The sequence below is a fragment of the Oncorhynchus tshawytscha genome, linkage group LG19 (assembly GCF_018296145.1).
Source record: "Oncorhynchus tshawytscha isolate Ot180627B linkage group LG19, Otsh_v2.0, whole genome shotgun sequence".
Lineage (NCBI taxonomy): Eukaryota > Metazoa > Chordata > Actinopteri > Salmoniformes > Salmonidae > Oncorhynchus > Oncorhynchus tshawytscha.
In genome coordinates, this window is record NC_056447.1 from 15383655 (window position 1) to 15405875 (window position 22221).

Genomic DNA, 22221 nt, shown 5'->3' on the forward strand with positions numbered 1-22221 from the left:
CCCCAAGACATTTGTTAATTTTGTCATGGGTCGCATACCTTGCCACATACATTTTGAAATGAATATAATAATCCCAATCGCCTGAAGGGGGAACCATGGGAAGCATTGACCTACAGAAATTTAGCCATGGGAATATATACATGTCGACAATAGATATTCTGACGGTAAAAATATGTTATTCCATCTACTGGAGTCAGATTTAATTGATTTGAGCGTTCTGTTAATGTTTCTGGCAATGGTTTTATATAAGGAAGGAAATATATCTACTAATATATCTAAAAAGACAAAACAGAAAATAATTCTGATAAAACTGCAGTTCCTCACAATATAATGACAGCTCTTATTAATAAATATTGTTGTAAAATATAGACCAGTTTAGGATATTTTTTATAACCCAACCCTGATCTGTACTTCTCCACAACTATGTCCCTGACCTGTTTGGATTGCTCCTTGCTCTTCATGGTGCCTCTTGCTGGTGTTGCAGTGGTGGTGGGGCCTTTCAGAACAGGTATATGAGATCATGTGACAGATCATGTCACACTTAAATAAAGTCCACCTGTGTGCAATCTAACTAATTATGTGACTTCTGACGGTAATTTGTTGCACCAGATCTTATTTAGGGGCTTCATAGCAAAGGGGTGAATACATATAACTTTTCCGCTTTTTATTTTGTATAAGTTTTTGAAACAAGTTATTTTTTAAATTTCACTTCACCATTTTGGACTATTTTGTTTATGTCATGACATGAAATCCATGAAATCCAAATAAAAATCAATTTAAATTACAGGTTGTAATGCAACAAAATAGGAAAAACGCCAAGGGGGGTGAACACTTTTGCAAGGCACTGTAGGTGAGAGGGAACTAGTACAGGAAGTGAATGGCGTAAAGTTACCAGGTATTTGGTAACTTTTAAAAATCTTTTTATCAGATGACATCACGTGGATTTTTTGGGGACTTCAGATTATCACAGGTGTCTGCAATTATCTCTGAACGTCTGTGTGGCTTTCTCACATATAACAACACATAAATAATATTTAAATAATATATAAATAATACATATTTATTATTATATATTTATGATATATTTATTTTATAATTATGATATATTATGTATAATATATAAATAATATATTAAATAATAAAATACAATGATGAAATTGTAAAACATTCTCCTAAATAAAATGAATACATTTAATGAATACCATTGGTGTTTAATGAGGAGTTCAGCATTAAAACCTGTTAGGGCTAGGGGGCAGCATTTTCACTTTGGATGAATTGCGTGCCCATAGTGAACTGCATCCTAGTCTGTCCTAGATGCTAATATATGCATATTACTATTACCATTGGATAGAAAACACTCTGAAGTTTCTAAAACTGTTTGAATTATGTCTGTGAGTATAACAGAACAGTAAGTGGGGAAAAAACAGTAACTGTGAGTATAACAGTAAGTGGACATTTTGGGGCTGGTCGAATTTCAGGTCATCGCCTATTCACATCCAAACAAGATATGGATATGTTCGCACTTCCTACGCTGTCCACTAGATGTCAACAGTCAGTAGAACATGGAATGAAGCCTCTAGTGTGATGTATGACCGGATGGGAGGGGAATGAGTCACTGGTCTGTCAGAATGCCAGTTCTTGGTTGCGCACATTTCTGTTGATATCGCCTGCGTTCCATGACTCTGCAGACAAAAACGAATGCTCCGGTTGGAACGTTATTGGATATATATGAAAATAACATCCTGAAGATTGATTCTCTACTTACTTTAACCAGTTTATTCGACCTGGAATATAACTTTTTGAAGTTTTTGTCCAAGTTTGCCTGGACCAGCGCCAGCTTTTGGACATGTGAACTAACCGTGCTAGCAAAAGCAGCTAATTGGACACTAGTAATGGACATTATGGAACAAAACAAACGATTTATTGTGGAACTAGGACTCCTTGCACTGCATTCTGATGAAAGATCATCAAAGGTAAGGGAATATTTCTGATGTCATTTCGTATTTCTGTTGACTCCAGCATGGCGGAGAAATATTGTTACGTCTTAGCGCCGTTTTAGATTATTGCATGATATGCTTTTTTCGTAACGTTTAAAAAAAATCTGACACAGGGGCTGCATTAAGAACGAGTGTATCTTTAATTATATGTAAAACATGTATCTTTCGTCAAAGTTTATGATGAGTATTTCTGTATCTGGCGTAGCTCTCTGTAATTACTCCGGGTATTTTGGAGGCATTTCTGAACATGGCATCAATGTAAACCGAGATTTGTGGATATAAATATGCATATTATCGAACAAAACATAAATGTATTGTGTAACATGATGTCTTATGAGTGTCATCGGATGAAGATTATCAAAGGTTAGTGATTAATTTAATCTCTAATTCTGCTTTTGTGACTATCTTTGGCTGGGAAAATGGCTGTGTGTTTTTTTGGATTTGGTGGTGATCTAACATAAATATATGTTGTGTTTTCGCTGTAAAACATAAAAAAAATCGGACACGATGGGTAGATTAACAAGATGTTTATCTTTCATTTGCTGTATTGGACTTGTCAATATGTGAAAGTTAAATATAAAAAAAATATATTTTTGAATATCCCACGCTGCCTTTTCAGCGGAATGTTGGGGGGGTGGTGGGCGCTAGCGGAACCCCTAGCCATATCCCCAATAAAGATAATGTACACACTTTTTTTCATTTTACGATATCAATTATGTCTTCATTGTAAATGTTTTGCTGCCAAATTGGTGGCAGTTGTGAAAAAAGTCAACAGTTGGAAGGGTTGCAGAGTTAATTGAAAAATAATGCAATTTTTTATTTTTTACTTTATTAATTATGCAGTTTTTTCTAGAACCGTATGGGGTATCCACTCGACATTCATGGACAATTTATACACAGATATATATATTTATACCATAGGAATACATTCTTTAAAGTTATTTGTGTAAATTACCAAAGTTACCGTAAATTGCCATAAGATCTCGAGAATGTTGGTAAATCGAACCCCTGCCACCTGAGACATAATGTGGTCCAGGGGCTGCAGCACTACCACTAGACCTGCCTCTGGCACATGCATTAGTAGGGGCACTATCATTTTTCTTCTATGTTGTATGACTAATGCCTAAGTAATTCCAGTGTAGATCCTATATTTGTTTCAGGCCAAGCTCCTATCCTCAGTATCCTGGTCAGGAGCATCTAGCTACGCTGACTGTGTTTGTCTCATGTGATGACATAAAAACAAATACCAATCAAGGCATAGACAGGCAGCAGGTTTAAGGGTGGCCTGTGTGATGCCTGAGGGAAAACACAGGGGTCCTGATAAAGAGGGTGAGACGGGCGGTGGGGGGGGGGGGGGGTACTTACCCGTGGGCTGCTGAGAGGGCTAGTGGAGAGACCGGAAGATGCTCCACTTATGGACCTTGACCTGTGGAAGACACACACATGCACGAACACGCAGACACACACACATCAAATTCTCAGTGTTAAGAGAGAAATAAACATGGAAAACGACAGCGTTTGAGGTGAGAGGGTAAGGAGTTGGCAAAAGCATTACATGAGACTAACCACTACAGCTAGGATGCTACAAAGCTCTCTAGAAGCATTGAGCTATTCAAACAGGTTCACACCAGGACATTCATAGAATGTTACATTGAATGTGAACTTCACTCAAATGTAACATTCAACTTTTGACGTAAATTAGACATTTGCAGAAAAACATTCCCCACATATCTTGAGTTTTATTATTGGTGTGCTTTCCAAAAACAAAAACACTCTGGAAATCTGACATTTATCTCGAATGTATCCCCTATGTATTTGCTGTTTGACCAATCAAACAAATCAAAGCTGTTTTTAATATTTTTTCTCTCTGTGGCAGTGAAAAGGTTCCTGGGGCACATATGAAGTAAAGCTCATCTATTCATTTGGTTTCTATTTGTCTTGTTTTTGTTATTTCAAAAATTCCAGCAGATGACATCAATAACCTGTGCTCCAAAATGAACAATCACAGGACAATCTGTCTCCATCACACACAACTATATCAACTCCCAGACAGCACAGCTGTTCATGTTCTGCCAGAAGAATGTCTGTCTCCTTTATTTAGCTCTCCCTCTTTTTCGCTCTTTTGATTTGATATCTCACTCATTTGTTTTTCTCCCACTATCTATCTCCTTTCCGCCCTCTCCTTTTTCTAATTTTCCTCACCTTCCCTCCTTTTCAGCCTCATCAGTTAGTTTAGACAAAAATCTACACAGCACTGGTAGGATCAAGGGTTGTGGAGGGGAGAAGACATTTCCAATGTAACCTTTTGACATTTGAGGACTGGAGCTGAACCAAAGATATGGAGGAAAGGGAGACAGCTGGGTCCTCAGATCCTCAAAAGGTTCTACAGCTGCACAATCGAGAGCATCCTGACTGGTTGCATCACTGCCTGGTATGGCAACTGCTCAGCCTCTGACTGCAAGGCACTACAAAGAGTAGTGCGTACGGCCCAGTACATCACAGGGGCCAAACTTCTTGCCATCCAGGACCTCTATACCAGGTGGTGTCAGAGTAAGGCTATAAAAATTGTCAAAGACTCCAGCCACCCTAGTCATAGACCGTTCTCTCTGCTACAGCATGACAAGCGGTACCAGAGCACCAAATTAAGATCCAAGAGGCTTCTTAACAGCTTCTACCCCCCAAGTCATAAGAGTCCTGAACATCTAACCAAATGGCTACCCAGACTATTTGCATTGCCCCCCCCTTCTTTTTTTACACTGATGCTACTCTCTGTTATTATCTATGCATAAGTCACTTTAATAACTCTATACCCACATGTATATATTACCTCAATTACCTCGACTAACCGGTGCCACGCACATTGACTCTGTACCGGTACCCCCTGTACATAGCCTCGCTATTGTTAAAACAAACATTTGTGTGTGTCTGAGTGTATTTCTGTGTATGGGTGGGTGGGGATGACACCTTGTCAGTTAAGATGCCCTTTTCTGCTTTATTCAAACAGCTGACACTGACAGTTCCAATCATCTACATATTAATACAAAACAGTTTACTGAAATATTAGCTTTTGTCCAATAAAATCCAATAAAGACAGGACATTGTAAATCTAATTTGACCTATGCACCAACAAGGCTTTTCAGCATCAGCAGCTTGACTACTGCTAGAGACCTGTAGCTTTATTGATCTACTGTACCTCAACAACAGATGTACTCACATTGGATGGGTTGATTAGGATTCAAACCTCTCAAACAGCCTAATGCATACTCTTAGAGTATGTTTACCCAATTAATGTACTTTAATGTAAATGTGCTTTTTCATGTAAGAAATCATCCCATTCCACAAATGTATTTAAAATGTTATTGAGAGGTTATCCCAGACACAGATTAAGCCCGAAATTACTTCTGGTCGTAGACTAGGTGTAATGTGTGTCGGGGGAAACCGCTCCTTACCACTACATTTGACCTAGCCTTATACATACGCTTTTTAAGATGGGAAATGGACGAGGTACACTATCATTCAAAAGTTTACGGACACTTAGAAATGTCCATGTTTTTTTTTTTTTTTTTTGTCCATTAAAATAACATAAAATTGATCAGAAATACAGTGTAGACATTGTTAATGTTGTAAATGACTATCGTAGCTAGAAATGGCTGCTTTTTTATGGAATATCTACATAGGCGTACAGAGGCCCATTATCAGCAACCATCCCTCTTGTGTTCCAATGGCACGTTGTGTTCGCTAATCCAAGTTTACCATTTTAAAAGGCTAATTCATTAGAAAACCCTTTTGCAATTATGTTAGCACAGCTGAAACTGTTGTCCCGATTAAAGAAGCAAATAAACTGGCCTTCTTTAGACCAGTTGAGTATCTGAAGCATCAGCATTTGTGGGTTTGATTACAGGCTCAAAATGGCCAGCAACAAAGGAACTTTCTTCTGAAACTCGTCAGTCTATTCTTGTTCTGAGAAATGAAGGCTATTCCATGCGAGAAATTGCCAAGAAACTGAAGATCTCGTACAACACTGTGTACTACTCCCTTCACAGAACAGCTCAAACTGTCTCTAACCAGAATAGAAAGAGGAGTGGGAGGCCCCGGTGCACAACTGAGCAAGAGGACAAGTACATTAGAGGGTCACAAGTCCGCAATATATAATTCAGTCTGTAAGCTGTGATAGACTACACACTCCAGTACAGTAGGTGTTGGCATGCACCTCTAACGTTTCTTTACGGACCACCATGATATCTTAGAAGAAGAAGACCAAGAGCAGTTTTTCATAATATGCGAGTGATAACATTGTAGTATGGATGACGCCTGACCTGGAATGGGAAGCTAACTAAAGTTGGCTAGCTTTTATAAAAGACTGACTAGATCTAGCTTGCTTCATAGTATACCACTCTGGTGACACACTTTGAGTCACACACTGTGACACACACACCAACCCCCATTCCTTTGTAATCTCTCTCCATTAGTCTAATGTCTGAGATGCCAGTGAGATGTTCAACTACGAGACGTAAAGGAGTCAACTCCACCTATGGTTGCCTCTCCATGTACACGTGAGTATCCTCCACTCGGCTCTTCAATGTCTCCTCAATGTCTTATGCAGTATTTTCCTCGACAAGTACACCATTACCAACCAGAATACCTGTATTTATACTGGTTACTTACTGATAATACCATGTCAATTTTCTCTCTTTCCCATCTACAGCGCATGCGGAAAGTATTCTGCCCCCTTCACTTTTCCCTCATCAATCTGCACACAATAGCCCATAATGACAAAGCAATAACAGTTTTTTTTAGAAATGTTTGCTAATTTATAATTTAAAAAACTGAAATATCACATTTGCATAAGTATTCAGACCCTTTGCTCAGTACTTTGTTGAAGCTCCTTCGGTAGCGATTACAGCCTTGAGTCTTCTTGGGTATGATGATACTAGCTTGGTACACCTGTATTTGGGGAGTTTCTCCCATTCTTCTCTGCAAATCCTCTCAAGCTCTGTCAGGTTGGCTGGGGAGTGTCGCTGCAAAGCTATTTTCATGTCTCTCCAGAGATGTTCGATTGCATCCAATTCCGGGCTCTGGCTGGGCCACTTAAGGACATTCAGAGACTTGTCCCGAAGCCTCTCCTGTGTTATTTTTGGCTGTGTTCTTCGGGTCGTTGTTCTGTTGGATGTTGAGCCTTCGCCCCATTCTGAGTTCCTGAGCTCTCTGAACCAGGTTGTCATCAAGGATCTCTCTGTACTTTGCTCTGTTCTTCTTTCCCTCGATCCTGACTCGTCTCCTAGTCCCTGATGCTGCCATCACCATGATTCACCGTAGGGATGGTTCCAGGTTTCTTCCAGACGTGACTCTTGGCTTTCAGGCCAAAGAGTTCAATCTTGGTTTCATCAGACCAGAGAATCTTATTTCTTGTGGTCTGAGTCCTTTGGATGACTTTTGGTAAAATCCAAGCGGGATGTCATGTGCCTTTTATTGAGGAGTGGCTTCTGTCTGGCCACTCTACCATAAGGCCTGAATGGTGGAGTGCTGCAGAGATGGGAGAACCTTTCAAAAGGAGAACCATCTCCACAGAGGAACTTTGGAGCTCTGTAAGAGTGACCATTGGGTTCTTGGTCACCTTCCTGACCAAGGCCCTTCTCCTCGATTGCTCAGTTTGGCCGGCAGCCAGCTCTAGGACGTTTTGGGGATTCCAAACTTCTTCTATTTAAGAATGTCAGATGCCACTGTGTTCTTGGGGACCTTCAATAGAGAAGAAATGTTTTGGTACCCTTCCTCAGATCTGTGCCTTGACACAATCCTGTTTCAGAGCTCCTGTTTCCTTCGACCTTATGGCTTGGTTTTTCCTCTGACATGCAATGTCAACTGTGGGATCTTATATGAGCCTTTCCAAATCATGTCAAATAAATTGAATTTACCACAGGTGGACTCCAATCAAGTTGTAAAAACATCTCAAGGATTATCATTGGAAACAGGATGCACCTGTCTGTGCTCAAATTTCATACTCACAGTAAAGTGTCTGAATACGTATGTAAATAAGTTATGTTCTTTATTTGTTTTACATTTTCAAACATTTCTAAAAAAAAAGAACAGTTTTCACTTTGTGATTATGGGGTAATGTGTGTAGATTGATGAGGAAAATGTTTTATTTAATACATTTTAGAATAAGGCTGTAACGTAACAAAATGTAAAAAAGGTCAAGGGGCCTGAGTACTTTCCGAGTGTACTGTATAAAAATTATTATAAAATAACCAACAAACATGAACTCTTGAACCATTCAAGCTAGACAGACCAAACCAACTTTTTCATGTTCAGGCTATTCTAACTTCAAATTCATCAACTTTTTATTTTGTTCCTCAAAACCAAAAATGTCGCTCAAACAGAAGCGGAAACTAAAAAAAGAGACCCTGATCAACAACAAAAAACTAAACAAGTGAGGTTTTAGGAGGGGTTCTGAAAGACACTTTGGGGTTTTCCAAAGAAAGTTCACTATGAACAAAACCCACACCAAACTTAAAGACAGAAAGCAAACTATGAATGTGGAGCAAAACAAAATCAGATAAAGGATTGTTTGTCTAGAAAGAAAAATGCTGCTAACCCTACGCATCTATCTAGACAACAGCAGCACTGGTATAGTGGGGAGATGTGTTGGGTCATTGTCCTTCTACAGATGCACAATCGAGAGCATCCTGTCGGGCTGTATCACCGCCTGGTACGGCATCTCCTCCGCCCACAACCGTAAGGCTCTCCAGAGGGTAGTGAGGTCTGCACAACGCATCACCGGGGGCAAACTACCTGCCCTCCAGGACACCTACACCACCCGATGTCACAGGAAGGCCATAAAGATCATCAAGGACAACAACCACCCGAGCCACTGCCTGTTCACCCCGCTATCATCCAGAAGGCGAGGTCAGTACAGGTGCATCAAAGCAGGGACCGAGAGACTGAAAAACAGCTTCTATCTCAAGGCCATCACTGTTAAACAGCCTCCACTAACATTGAGTGGCTGCTGCCAACACACTGACTCAACTCCAGCCACTTTAATAATGGGAATAGATGGAAATTTATGTAAAATATATTACTAGCCACTTTAAACAATGCTACTTAATATAATGTTTACATACCCTACATTACTCATCTCATATGTATATGTGTCACGTTCTGACCATCGTTCGTATGTGTTTTCCTTGTTTTAGTGTTGGTCAGGACGTGAGCTGGGTGGGCATTCTATGTTGTGTGTCTGGTTTGTCTATTTCTATGTTTGGCCTGATATGGTTCTCAATCAGAGGCAGGTGTTAGTCATTGTCTCTGATTGGGAACCATATTTAGGTAGCCTGTTTTGTGTTGGGTTTTGTGGGTGATTGTTCCTGTCTCTGTGTTTTGCACCAGACAGGGCTGTTTTTGGTTTTCCACCTTTATTGTTTTGTAGTGTTCGTGTTTATCTGTTTTTCTTAAACATGAATCAATATAACCACGCTGCGTTTTGGTCCGCCTCTACTTCACCAGAAGAAAACCGTTACAATATGTATATACTGTACTCTATATCATCTACTGCATCTTTATGTAATACATGTATTACTAGCCACTTTAAACTATGCCACTTTGTTTAAATACTCATCTCATATGTATATACTGTACTCGATACCATCTACTGCATCTTGCCTATGCCGTTCTGTACCATCACTCATTCATATATCTTTAGTTACATGTTCTTTATCCCTTTACACTTGTGTATAAGGTAGTAGTTTTGGAATTGTTAGGTTAGATTACTTGTTGGTTATTACTGCATTGTCGGAACTAGAAGCACAAGCATTTCGCTACACTCGCATTAACATCTGCTAACCATGTGTATGTGACAAATAAATTTGATTTGAAACTAGTATAAATTAGCATAAAATGACTCACAACCAGTAACTCTTGAACTATTCAAGCTAGAGACACCAAACCAACTACCACATGTTCAGGTTATCTTAACTTCCAATTCTTTAATCAACTATAACCATATACAGTGGCTTGCGAAAGCATTCACCCCCTTGGCATGTTTCTTATTTTGTTGCCTTACAACCTGGATTTAAAGTCCAGCTCTGTGGAGTGTATGGCTTAAAGTGGTCCTATGGACAGATACTCCAATCTCCACTGTGGGGCTTTGCAACTCCTTCAGGTTTATATTTGGTCTCTTCGTTGCCTCTCTGATTAATGCCCTCCTTGCCTGGTCCGTGAATTTTGGTGGGTAGCCCTCTCTTGGCAGGTTTGTTGTGGTGTCATATTAATGATGGATTTAATGGTGCTCCGTGGGATTTTCAAAGTTTCTGATATTTTTTATAACCCAACCCTGATCTGTACTTCTTCACAACTTTGTCCCTGATCTGTTTGGAGAGCTCCTTGGTCTTCAATGTGCCGCTTGCTTGGTGGTCTAACAGCCTGTAGCTCAGGCATAGAACCAAGGATATGCATATTCTTGGTACCATTTGAAAGAAAACACTCTGAAGTTTGTGTAAATGTGAATTAAGTGTAGGAGAATATTACACAATAGATCTGGTTTAGATAAAACAATGAAAAAAAACATATGTTTTTTTATTTTTATATCATCTTTAAAATGAACAAGATAAAACAAACATTCAGATAGGATAATGGGGACAATTTCAGTGAAAAATATAAGAGGGCAACAGTACTTGTGCAAAGTTTCAGAATGATAACTTCCAAAATGAGTGTGCTACATGACATTTATCATGAAGTCACCCAGGTGTCAGACACAAGTAGCCCAAATGTACCCAAGTGGCCAAATTGGTGAAGGTATACATTTTGAAACAAATAACTATATACAAAATACCAAAATGGTATTCTAACACACCCCCCCCCAAAACAAATTGAGAAAAATAAATGAAAAAAACAAACAAATGGGGAAAAAAATAATTATTGATTAAAAAATATATGAAAGAAAATATATATATATACACATTTACAAAATGACATGGGTAACTATTTACACACTTTCAATATTTGGAAGACCCTCAGTCCTCTATCAAATCAAATCTATTTATATAGCCCCAGCCTAAAACCCCAAACAGCAAGTAATGCAGGTGTAGAAGCACGGTGGCTAGGAAAAACTCCCTAGAAAGGCAAAAACCTAGGAAGAAACCTAGAGAGGAACCAGGCTATGAGTGGTGGCCAGTCCTCTTCTGGCTGTGCCGGGTGGAGATCACAGTGGCTGTAGAGGGTGCAACAAGACAGCACCTCAAGAGTAAAAATGAACAGTTTAGGGTTCCATAGCCGCAGGTAGAACAGTTGAAACTGGAACAGCGGCAAGGCCAGGTGGACTGGGGACAGCAAGGAGTCATCATCCCAGGTAGTCCTGACGCATGGTCCTAGAGCTCAGGTCCTCCGAGGGAGAAAAAGTGAGAATTAGAGAGAGCATACTTAAATTCACACAGGACACCGGATAAGACTCCCATTCGGAGTCAGTGTCACTGTGAAAGAAAATGTTCAGTTAGAATAGTTTCACATATGAGCCCTGTATCAACAGGTATAATAAACAGATATATATAGAGAGAGTACAGGGAACATAAGGTTGAATACATTTATGACCTGCTAGATCTACTGTCTCTTTTATATTATGACATTTCAGCTAGATCTACTGTCTCTTTTATATTATGACATTTCAGCTAGATCTACTGTCTCTTTTATATTATGACATTTCAGCTAGATCTACTGTCTCTTTTATATCATGACATTTCAGCTAGATCTACTGTCTCTATTATATTATGACAGACCAGCTAGATCTACTGTCTTTATTATATTATACAACAGACCAGCTGTATCTACTGTCTCCATTTCACTTTGGCCATTGTTGTGTGGGCCTGCCCTCTCCTCAACAGCCTCATGACATTAAATGTTTATATATTGCTTCTAAAATTAAAATAAAATCACAAATAATATTTTATATTATGAATTTCAAACAAGGGCATTAGCATGATAAGAACTTACCAGTCCAAAACGATGTCCTCTCCCGTTCAAAAAATATTCCTCCACAATCGCTAAATGAATCGTCCTACAACAATCTCTGTCTCACCTTCCCAATCAATTTATTTTAAAATTGTGTGTACATCTGTATATCTAGACTTAGATTTAGCTTTCCCTGACTTAGTCGCCATAATGATTGATATATAAACAGCTGAATCTGCGCATTTACCAAACAATACACTGCGTAATATGTGTTTCTCCTTCCGGTATGAAACTTCAATAGCGAATGACTCACTTTACGCTGGAGCTTACTACATGGGTTGGTCTTGCAACACATAAACATGACCTATTGCCGTTTAGCTCAGCTAATTGGCTATCTACTCAGCTAGATTTCAAGACGATCAGTGGTCATTGGGTTAAAAGACAGTCAATCAACGAAACAGCGGACAAATCATTGGTGCACAATGATGTCATGACTTGTTGTCTTCAAAACGGTTTCTTTCAGTCAATACGTCCCGTGAAATGGCCCATCAGGTTTGATTGTGTTACAAACAAACCTCCCCTCAACAAACCAGTTGATTGCAGTGAAACCAAACATGACTGGAAAAGTCACGTTCTGTGTGGGTTATTTACCTGGAATGTGTTGTCGAAAATGGAATGAGACGGAATTCACGACACAAGCGGTTCACAAAATGTTTTGTGTTAGGCTATAAAAACTGATTTTATCAAACAAAAGATCATTCATTGTGTAACAATGAGCATTGGAATTGCAAACAGACGAAGATTGTCAAAGGTAAACTATTTATTTTAATGCAGTTTGTGAATACGTTACGCCTGTGCTGGTTAAAATTGTTGTTTTTTATGCTCAGATAATCGCATCGTATTCTTTCGCAGTAAATCCTTTTTAAAATCTGACAATGCAGTTGGATTAGCAAGATTCTAGGCTTTCGATACATGTGAGACACTTGTATTTTCATGAATGTTTAATATGACTATTTATGTAGCGATCAATTTCAGCCCGCTAGCGGGTTCCGTGCGAGGAGAGGTTAACTAATTATGTGACTTCTGAAGGTAATTGATTTCACCAGATTTTATTTAGGGGCTTCATAGCAAAGGGGGTGAATACATATGCACGCACCACTTTTCTGTTGTTTATTCTTTCGAATTTTTTGAAACAAGTTTTTTTTTCACCTCACCAATTTGTACTATTTTGTGTATGTCCATTACATGAAATCCAAATAAAAATCCATTTAAATCACAGGTTGTAATCCAACAAAATAGGAAAAATGCCAAGGGTGTTACAACTTCTAACAATGGTGAGTGGAGTCAAGCGCAGAGAGCAGGTAATTCTGTACGTGGATATTTTATTCCAAAGACTGAGGAGCCACGGACATGCAAAACACCAGTGCGCATGAAACAACCCGTCCCAAAATACAACGGACTAAAACTGTCCGGAAAAATATGGATAACACTCATACACCAGATAACAGAGAACAAGCCCGCACAAATACCCAGCGGGCCTAGTGCCCTTAAATAGCCTACAAACAAACACTAACTTAAAACAGGTGTACCCAATTAAACCCAATAAACAGAAACAAACGGAAAGGGAATCAATGGCAGCTAATAGGCCGGCGACGACGACCGCCGAGCGCCGCCCAAACAGGAAGAGGCACCATCTTCGGCGAGATTCGTGACAAAGGGGGATTAATACTTTTGCAAGGCATTGTAAAATTGCACACATTTGCATAAAATAACTAACCAACAGTAACTCTTGAACCGTTTAAGCAAACCAACTTTCTCATGTTCAGGCTATCCTAACATAGCCTAAAAGCAGTCCCCTCTGGTCTAAACAAGGGTGGTAGTATCATAGAATCTGTGTCTGTTAGACCAGTCATTAAATAAAGATAACATTACAGATGGTTTGGGTATTGTAGTAATAAATCAAATCAAAGTTTATTTGTCACGCGCGCCGAATACAACAGTGAAATGCTTACATACAGGCTATAACCAACAGTGCAAAAAAGGTATTAGGGGAACAATAGGTAAGTAAAGAAATAAAAACAACAGTAAAAAGACAGTGAAAAATAACAGTAGCGAGGCTATATACAGTAGCGAGGCTATAACAGTAGCGAGACTACATACAGGCACCGGTTAGTCAGGCTGATTGAGGTAGTATGTACATGTAGATATGGTTAAAGTGTCTATGCATATATGATAAACAGAGAGTAGCAGCAGCGTAAAAGAGGGGTTGACAGGTGGTGGGACACATTGCAGATTGCCCGGTTAGCCAATGTGTAGGGGCACTGGTTGGTTGGGCCAATTGAGGTAGTAGGTACATGAATGTATAGATAAAGTGACTATGCATATATGATAAACAGAGAGTAGCAGCAGCATAAAAGAGGGGTTGGGGGGGCACACAATGCAAATTGTTCGGGTAGCCATTTGATTAACTGTTCAGGAGCCTTATGGCTTGGGGGTAAAAACGTACCATGCAGTAGTAGAGAGAACAGTCTATGACTGGGGTGGCTGCGGTCTTTGACAATTTTTAGGGCCTTCCTCTGACACCGCCTGGTGTAGAGGTCCTGGATGGCAGGCAGCTTAGCCCCAGTGATGTATTGGGCCGTACGCACTACCCTCTGTAGTGCCTTGCGGTCGGAGGCCGAGCAATTACCATACCAGGCAGTGATGCAACCAGTCAGGATTCTCTCAATGTTGCAGCTGTAGAACCTTTTGAAGATCTGAGGACCCATGCCAAATCTTTTTAGCTCCCTGAGGGGGAATAGGCTTTATTGTGCCCTCTTCATGACTGTCTTGGTGTGTTTGGGCCACTCTAGTTTGTTGGTGATGTGGAAACCAAGGAACTTGAAGCTATCAACCTACTCCACTACAGCCCCGTCGATGAGAATGGGGGCGTGCTCGATCCTCCTTTTCCTGTAGTTCACACTCATCTCCTTAGTCTTGGTTACGTTGAGGGATAGGTTGTTATTCTAGCACCACCAGGCCAGGTCTCTGACCTCCTCCCTATAGGCAGTCTCTTCAATGTCGGTGATCAGGCCTACCACTGTTGTGTCGTCTACAAACTTAATGATGGTGTTGGAGTCATGCCTGGCCATGCAGTCGTGGGTGAACAGGGAGTACAAGAGGGGACTGAGCACGCATCCCTGGGGGGCTCCAGTGTTGAGGATCAGTGTGGCAGATGTGTTGCTTCCTACCCTCACCACCTGGGGGCAGCCCGTCAGGAAGTCCAGGGTCCAGTTGCAGAGGGAGGTGTTTAGTCCCAGGATCCTTAGCTTAGTGATAAGCTTTGAGGGTACTATGGTGTTGAACACTGACCTGTAGTCAATGAATAGCATTCATAATACTCAGGCTGTCCAGGTGTTACATCCACTTCTGTACAAAAATATTTCCTGTTTGTTTGTGTGTGTGTGTGTGTGTTTGTCGGGGTAAAAACACATTCTGTAGCTAACCAATCTGTCATTTCCCAAATGGAAACAAAGGGCCCCTGTATGGAGAGTTAGGGCTTATACTGGAGAAAAAATGTGTGTGTGTGTGGCTGGGGTTTGTACTGATACCTTGTCTGGGAAATTCCTCAAGTCCAAACTTTTCCCATACACTCTTTGTGGAGGTGTGTGTATGTGACAAATCGCTGCATCTGAGGTCCATCCAACACATCCACAGGGGTGCAGTGGTGCACTGTGGGGGATGGAATGAGTACAAGAGGTTCTGGGAAGGGGGCATGGAGTCTTCAAAAACACAACGGAACCAAAGTAAATGGTCAGTGGTAATAGGACCAAAGGAGGTTTGAGACAAGGGGTCCAAAATATTGAGGGCTTTGTTTGTGTCTGTCTGTCGGCCTGTCTGTCAGTCTGTGTAGGTGTGTATGTGAGAGTTCGAGTACAAGCATTTCGCTACACTTGCATTAACATCTGCTAACCATGTGTATGTGACATTTTTTTTTAATTTGAGTTGAGGGGACTTGGGACCTCAAGGAAAATGGAAAAAGAGTCTTCTATCTACCCTTTCTCTTTCTCATTCTCTCCTTATCTAGTTATTTTTCTCCATAACTCTGACACGGAGTGAATGCTAATATTCACTATTCACCCCAACAAACCTCCAAATTAACCAAGACATGGGTCATGTTCATTCTGCACCAAATGGAAGAAAACTGACAGAAACACTGAGGGACTTGGTGGATTTTTCCAACCAATAAGAAAAGTATGTTTTCATTCTCCTCTGCAAAATGTTGATAAGCATTTAAAGCATTGTGTGCCCTAATGAACAAGACCAAGGTCTATCTGTGCATGAGGACACAGTTTGTTTTATTTGTGGTTACTTGTGTGTATATTCATATTAAGGGCACTTTAACATCAGTCCAACACACTCAATCGCCTCCCCAGAGCAATGTTATACATAAGAAACGGCGAAATGAAACAAAAAAAAACATACATTGATATATTACAGGTGTATTTTTTTCCCCATAGTATTAACAAGAGAGATGTACCTGTCCATAGTTGTTTATTAGGAAAGGGAATTGTACTTATAATCTATAATAATGTTAAATAACAAACAACAATTTTGTCTGTCATTGTATCTTGTCGCTTCAATTTCCGCCTAACCTTGCTGCATCCTCTTCCCTTTACAAAAGGACCACAATGGAAATAAGCTTTTAAGCTATATTGTGTTATCCTTGATGATTTAAAAAAAAATGTATGTGGAGGCATCACCGGCTGAAGCTCCCTTATGTAATTCTCTTTTAATGGTGTAATAAATTCAATCAATCAATCAATCAACCTCTCCTCAATTTCTCCTCGCACACCTTCAGGATTAAGATGAAGCTGTGTTTTTGTGATTTTTTAAAGATTTTCCAGCCCACTTTATTATATACAAGATGAATTGGTCATTCATGTAAGAAAAATATATCCAGATCGTACTAAAATATGTACCATATTATCTGCATGGTACAGCTACTGCAAAAATCATGTATTCCAAATCTACTCAAACATAATTCACAAAAGCTGAAAAATGATGATTCCCATTGCTGTGAAGATACAGTTTTGCCATCATTCTGTTGTGGAATTATTACATTTTATTACGTTGTATGATAACAGTTGACCCCGATGTGTGTTACAATATTTGCCAAGAAAAAAGAAAGATAGAAAAAAAGTTTTACAATTTTGGGGAACCAAACTAGACATAATGACATAATGCTGGACAGTGACTGGGGTTTACATGTTTCGTCTATGTAGCTTGAGTTAAAATGCATTCCATTCCAAAATACTTATCTTTCCCTTCCGTCAGTGTACACGCCGAGATTTGGCTTGTCATAATATATGTTTCAAAGCCAGTCTTCTTTCTGACACACTCTGATGTAAAGTTCTCCTGATTCTCAAAACTGTCGATAAAAGTTTGCTGCCGGGGAGAGATAAAGTTACGTTCACACACACACAAACTAACAACCACACACCTCCCCCAACAGAGAATACTGTTCAATCAAGGATATGACAAAAAGCACAAGACATAGATAAACCAGAAACCCACACTGACTTCTCTCACCAACATCCTTCCCCCCATACACAGCTCAGCTTAGCTTCAGCCCTGTAATGCGTGCCATAAGGGGAGAAGGATGTACAGCTCGGTAGAGGGGTTAAATTTAAAAACAAATCAGCTTTGGGGCTGGTTTTGAAATCAAATGTTTTATTTATTTTCTATTTTACTAGTCAAGTCAGTTAAGAACAAATTCTTATTTACAATGATGGCCTACCGGTGAACAGTGGGTTAACTGCATTGTTCAGGGGTAGAACGACAGATTTTTACCTTGTCACCTCAGTGATTTGATCCGACCAAACCCTAACTCAGACGACACTGGGCCAATTGTGCGCCGCCCTATGGGACTCCTAATCACAGCTGGTTGTGATACAGCCTGGAATTGAACCAGGGTCTGTAGTGATGCCTCTAGCACAGAGATACAGTTGGCTTTAGACCGCTGCGCCAGTCGGGAACCCAAATCAAGCAAAAGAGGAGTCTGGGGTAACTGCAACTCAACATAGCTGCTGGAACATGTTTGTCAACATAAATAGGCGTATCAACATAAGTGGGTGTATGGAAAGCGAACAGCTAAATGGGCAGATTTGATACCATTTAAGACAGTTTTTGTTACACCCGCCGAGGATAGCGGGTTCAATCTCAGTGCTAGTCATTCGTTTTTTTCCTAAATTTTTTCTTCCTAGATCTGGCCACCCGGGCCAAACTGAGCAATTGGGGAGAAGGGCCTTGGTGAGGAAGGTGACCAAGAACCTGATGGTCACTCTGACAGGGCTCTAGAGATCCTCTGTGGAGATGGGAGAACTTTCCAAAAGGACAACCATCTCTGCAGCACTCCACCAATCAGGCCTTTATGGTAGTGGCCAGACGGAAGCCACTCCTCATTAAAAGCACATGACAGCCCGCTTGCTAAAAGGCAACTGAAGGACTCCCAGACCATGAGAAACAAGATTCTCTGGTCTGATGAAACCAAGATTTAACTCTTTGGCCTGAATGTCAAGTGTCACGTCTGGAGGAAACTTGGCACCATCCCAACGGTGAAGCATGGTGGTAGCAGCATCATGCTATGGGATGTTTTTCAGCGGCAGGGACTGGGAGACTAGTCAGGATAGAGGTAAAGATGAGTGGAGCAAAGTACACAGAGATCCTTGGTGAAAACCTGCCCGAGAGCACTCAGGACCTCAGACTGGGGCGAAGGTCCACCTTCCAACAGGACAACGACCCTAAGCACACTGCCAAGACAACGCAGGAGTGGCTTGAGACAAGTCTCAGAATGTCCTTGAGTGGCCCAGCAAGATCCCGGACTTTAAAACTAGTTAGGGATAGGTGGGACGCAAATGTCTCAACTGGCCAATTGCCAGGGAAAATGCAGAGCGCCAGATTAAAATAAATTACTATAAAATTCAAACTTTCATTAAATCACACATGTAAGATACTCAATTAAAGCTACACTCGTTGTGAATCCAGCCAACATGTCAGATTTTAAAAATGCTTTTCGGCGAAAGCATAAGAAGCTATTATCTGATAGCCTGCACCATCTGCACCAGCAGTAAACAAAGGAGTTAGTATATTTCAACCCTGCAGGCGCTACACAAAACGCTGAAATAAAATATAAAATATGCATTACCTTTGACGTGCTTCTTTTGTTGGCACTCCAATATGTCCCATAAACATCGCAATTGGTCCTTTTGTTCGATTAATTCTGTCCATATATATCCAAAATGTCCATTTATAAAGCGTGTTTGATCCAGAAAAAAACAGCTTACAAAAAATGCAACGTCACTACAAAATATTTCAAAAGTTACCTATTAACTTTGCCAAAATATTTCTAAATGTTAATAATCAATCAAATTGTAGACGGGGCAATCTGTGTTCAATACAGGAAAGAAAGCAAACCAGCACCATTTTTCACGTCTTAAGCAACTCACAAAAGTGTACCCAGTTCCGAGTTGGCCTACTTCTTCATTGCACAAAGGAATAACCTCAACCAAATTCCAAAGACTGGTGACATCCAGTGGAAGCAGTAGGAACTGAAAACAAGTTGCTATGAAATATCCCTTGGCAATAACAAGTCAGGGAACAGAGAGAGAAAAATAAAATAAACATTCTGAACAGTTAGTCATCGGGGTTTTGCCTGCTACATAAGTTCTGTTATACTCACAGACATGATTCAAACAGTTTTAGAAACGTCAGAGTGTTTTCTATCCAAATCTATGAATAATATGCATATCTTATATTCCTGACATGAGTAGCAAGAAGTTGAAATTGGGCACGCTATTTATCTAAAAGTGAAAATTCTGCCCCCTAGCCCCAAGAGGTTTTAACCCGATCAAACATCTCTGGAGAGACCTGAAAATAGCTGTGCAGCAATGCACCCCATCCAACCTGACAGAGCTTGAGATGATCTACAGAGATGAATGGGGAAAAACTCCCCAAATACAGGTGTGCCAAACTTGTACCGTCAGTAACAAGCACACTCGATGCTGTAATCGCTGCCAAAGTTGCTTCAACAAAGTACTGAGTAAAGGGTCTAAATAGTTACGTAAATGTGATATTTCAATAATAATTCTAAAAACCTGTTTTTGCTCTGTCATGTATTGTGTGTAGATTGATGAGTGGAAAAAAATTATTGAATACATATTTGAATAAGGCTGTAACCTAAAAAAAGTGGAAAAAGTCAAGGGGTCTAAATTCTTTCAGAAGGCAGTGTGTATATAATACTATCTGAAATTTAAAAAAATGACCAAAACAGGTGATATCCAAATTACAGTTAGTTATAATTTCTGTAAAACTAAAATGTATTTTTTCCCCTTAATAATGTGCAGGTTTTTCCAATGTAATCCACATATGGCACCAGTCAAAAGTTTGGACACACCTACTCATTCCAGGGTTTTTCTTTATTTGTACTATTTTCTACATTGTAGAATAATAGTGAATACATCAGAACTACAAAATAACACAAATAGAATCATGTAGTAAGCAAAGTAGTGTTAAACAAATCAAAATATATTTTATATTTGAGATTCTTCAAAATGGCCACCCTTCGCCTTGGTGACATACAAACCCAGAGACAAACTGACAGACATTGGTCCGTCCATCTGTCAGTTTGCCTATGGGTGTGTGTGTGTGTGCGTGCACGCGTGCATGCTTGTGTACATGTTTGTGTGTCAGACCACAACACTGCCCACTGATAGAACTAGCCCTATTGTCTGCTGTCTTACCACTATCTTGGATGGGTGCTGGTTTGATGGGATAGGGAAACATGGTCAAACACATTCAAAGTATGTGTGCTGTATATGTGTGCTGTATATGTGTGTGTGGTTGTGTGTGTGTGTGTGTGTGTGTGTGTGTGTGTGTGTGTGTGTGTGTGCATGAGTGTGGTTGTGTGTGTACCTCTGTTCCTGTGTGTTTGTGTACCTCTGTCCGTGCTGTGTCATGTCGATGGCCCTCCTGGCGGGTACGGGGGAGCCTCCGTCTGTGACACTCAGCACCTCCATAGACTTCCTCTCCGGTCTCTTTTTGCCATGGCGGTTCAGCATGGGTGAGTCCACACGCTTCCTGGGGGGGTCTGAGGAGAGGAGTGGGAGTGAGACAGAGAGAGGGGAGAAAGGATATATATACTGTATATAGAGCGAGATAGAGAGAGAGAAGATCACACGCTAGCTACAGTGCAGTTTGACAGTCAAGCACATGCGTTTGCGCACGCTCAAACCTCTCCCTGGTTCCCCAGTCATTCCATGTATTTGATATATTCCAGAGCTAACACACCTCATTTAACTTAACTAATTATCAAGCCCTTGACTAGTTGAATCAGGTGGGGAGGGCTTCTTCCCATAGTGCTTGATGTAATACATTTCCGTGAGTTAACACCGTCAACATTTCCATGAGAAAATTTCTGTGAGAACATTTCCGTGAGAAGATTCACCGTCAACATAGATTTTACAATTGCTACTGTCTTGTGATTTTGGGCTTGGTCATTTTATTTTACCAATCTCGTTGCGTGGGGGCAGGTTCTGGTCCTCGTGGCTGGGGTACCTCTCCTTACGGTCCAACAGCAGGAAGTAGATCATCTTCTCCTGGTTATCTCTGCAGAGCAGAAGAAAGATGACAAGAGGGATTGATCTGAGCAAAAAGTGGAGGATCAGGTTGGTTGATACTACATAAACCAAAACTAATAGTGTATAGCTAATAGCAGCCAATAATCTCAATGGAGCAACTGTCACTCCTTTAAAGACTTCATGCTCCATGACAGCCGAAAACACACTTTTTATTACCTCACTAGACATCGATAAAATTATAAATTTTCAAACAAGCAAATCATTTTAAAAAATCATACAATGTGATTTTCTGGATTTTTGTTTTAGATTCCGTCTATGACAGTTGAAGTGTACCTATGATCAAAATGACAGACCTCTACATGCTTTGTAAGTAGGAAAACCTGCAAAATCGGCAGTGTTTATTTTTTAAATTCAGCCACTCCAAGCTCATTACGTACGTCTTCAATGAACATTGAGTTAATTCATCTGTCAATTTCACGCATGTCTTTTTCAAACACAATTAGCACATTGAAACAGCTCCAGCTATGACCATATAACAGTTAAATAAAAATCACCTGAAAATGTAATGATTCTGTGTCATGCCCTGATCTTTCACCTGTCCTTGTGATTGTCTCCACCCCCTCCTGGTGTCGCTTATTTTCCCCAGTGTATTTATCCCTGTGTTTCCTGTC

The 22221-nt window shown here is 40.2% G+C and overlaps 1 protein-coding gene across 1 annotated transcript in view; it reads right to left on the bottom strand.

Annotated features, from left to right (window-relative positions):
- Positions 1-22221, bottom strand: part of brsk2a (BR serine/threonine kinase 2a) — a 512190-nt gene that overhangs the window by 44426 nt on the left and 445543 nt on the right. The window contains exons 11-13 of the mRNA XM_042302009.1: positions 21481-21578; positions 20910-21060; positions 3359-3423 (exon numbers count right to left, since the gene is read on the bottom strand). Of these exons, the coding sequence (XP_042157943.1) occupies positions 3359-3423; positions 20910-21060; positions 21481-21578 (314 nt within the window). The remainder of the gene's footprint in view (positions 1-3358; positions 3424-20909; positions 21061-21480; positions 21579-22221) is intronic.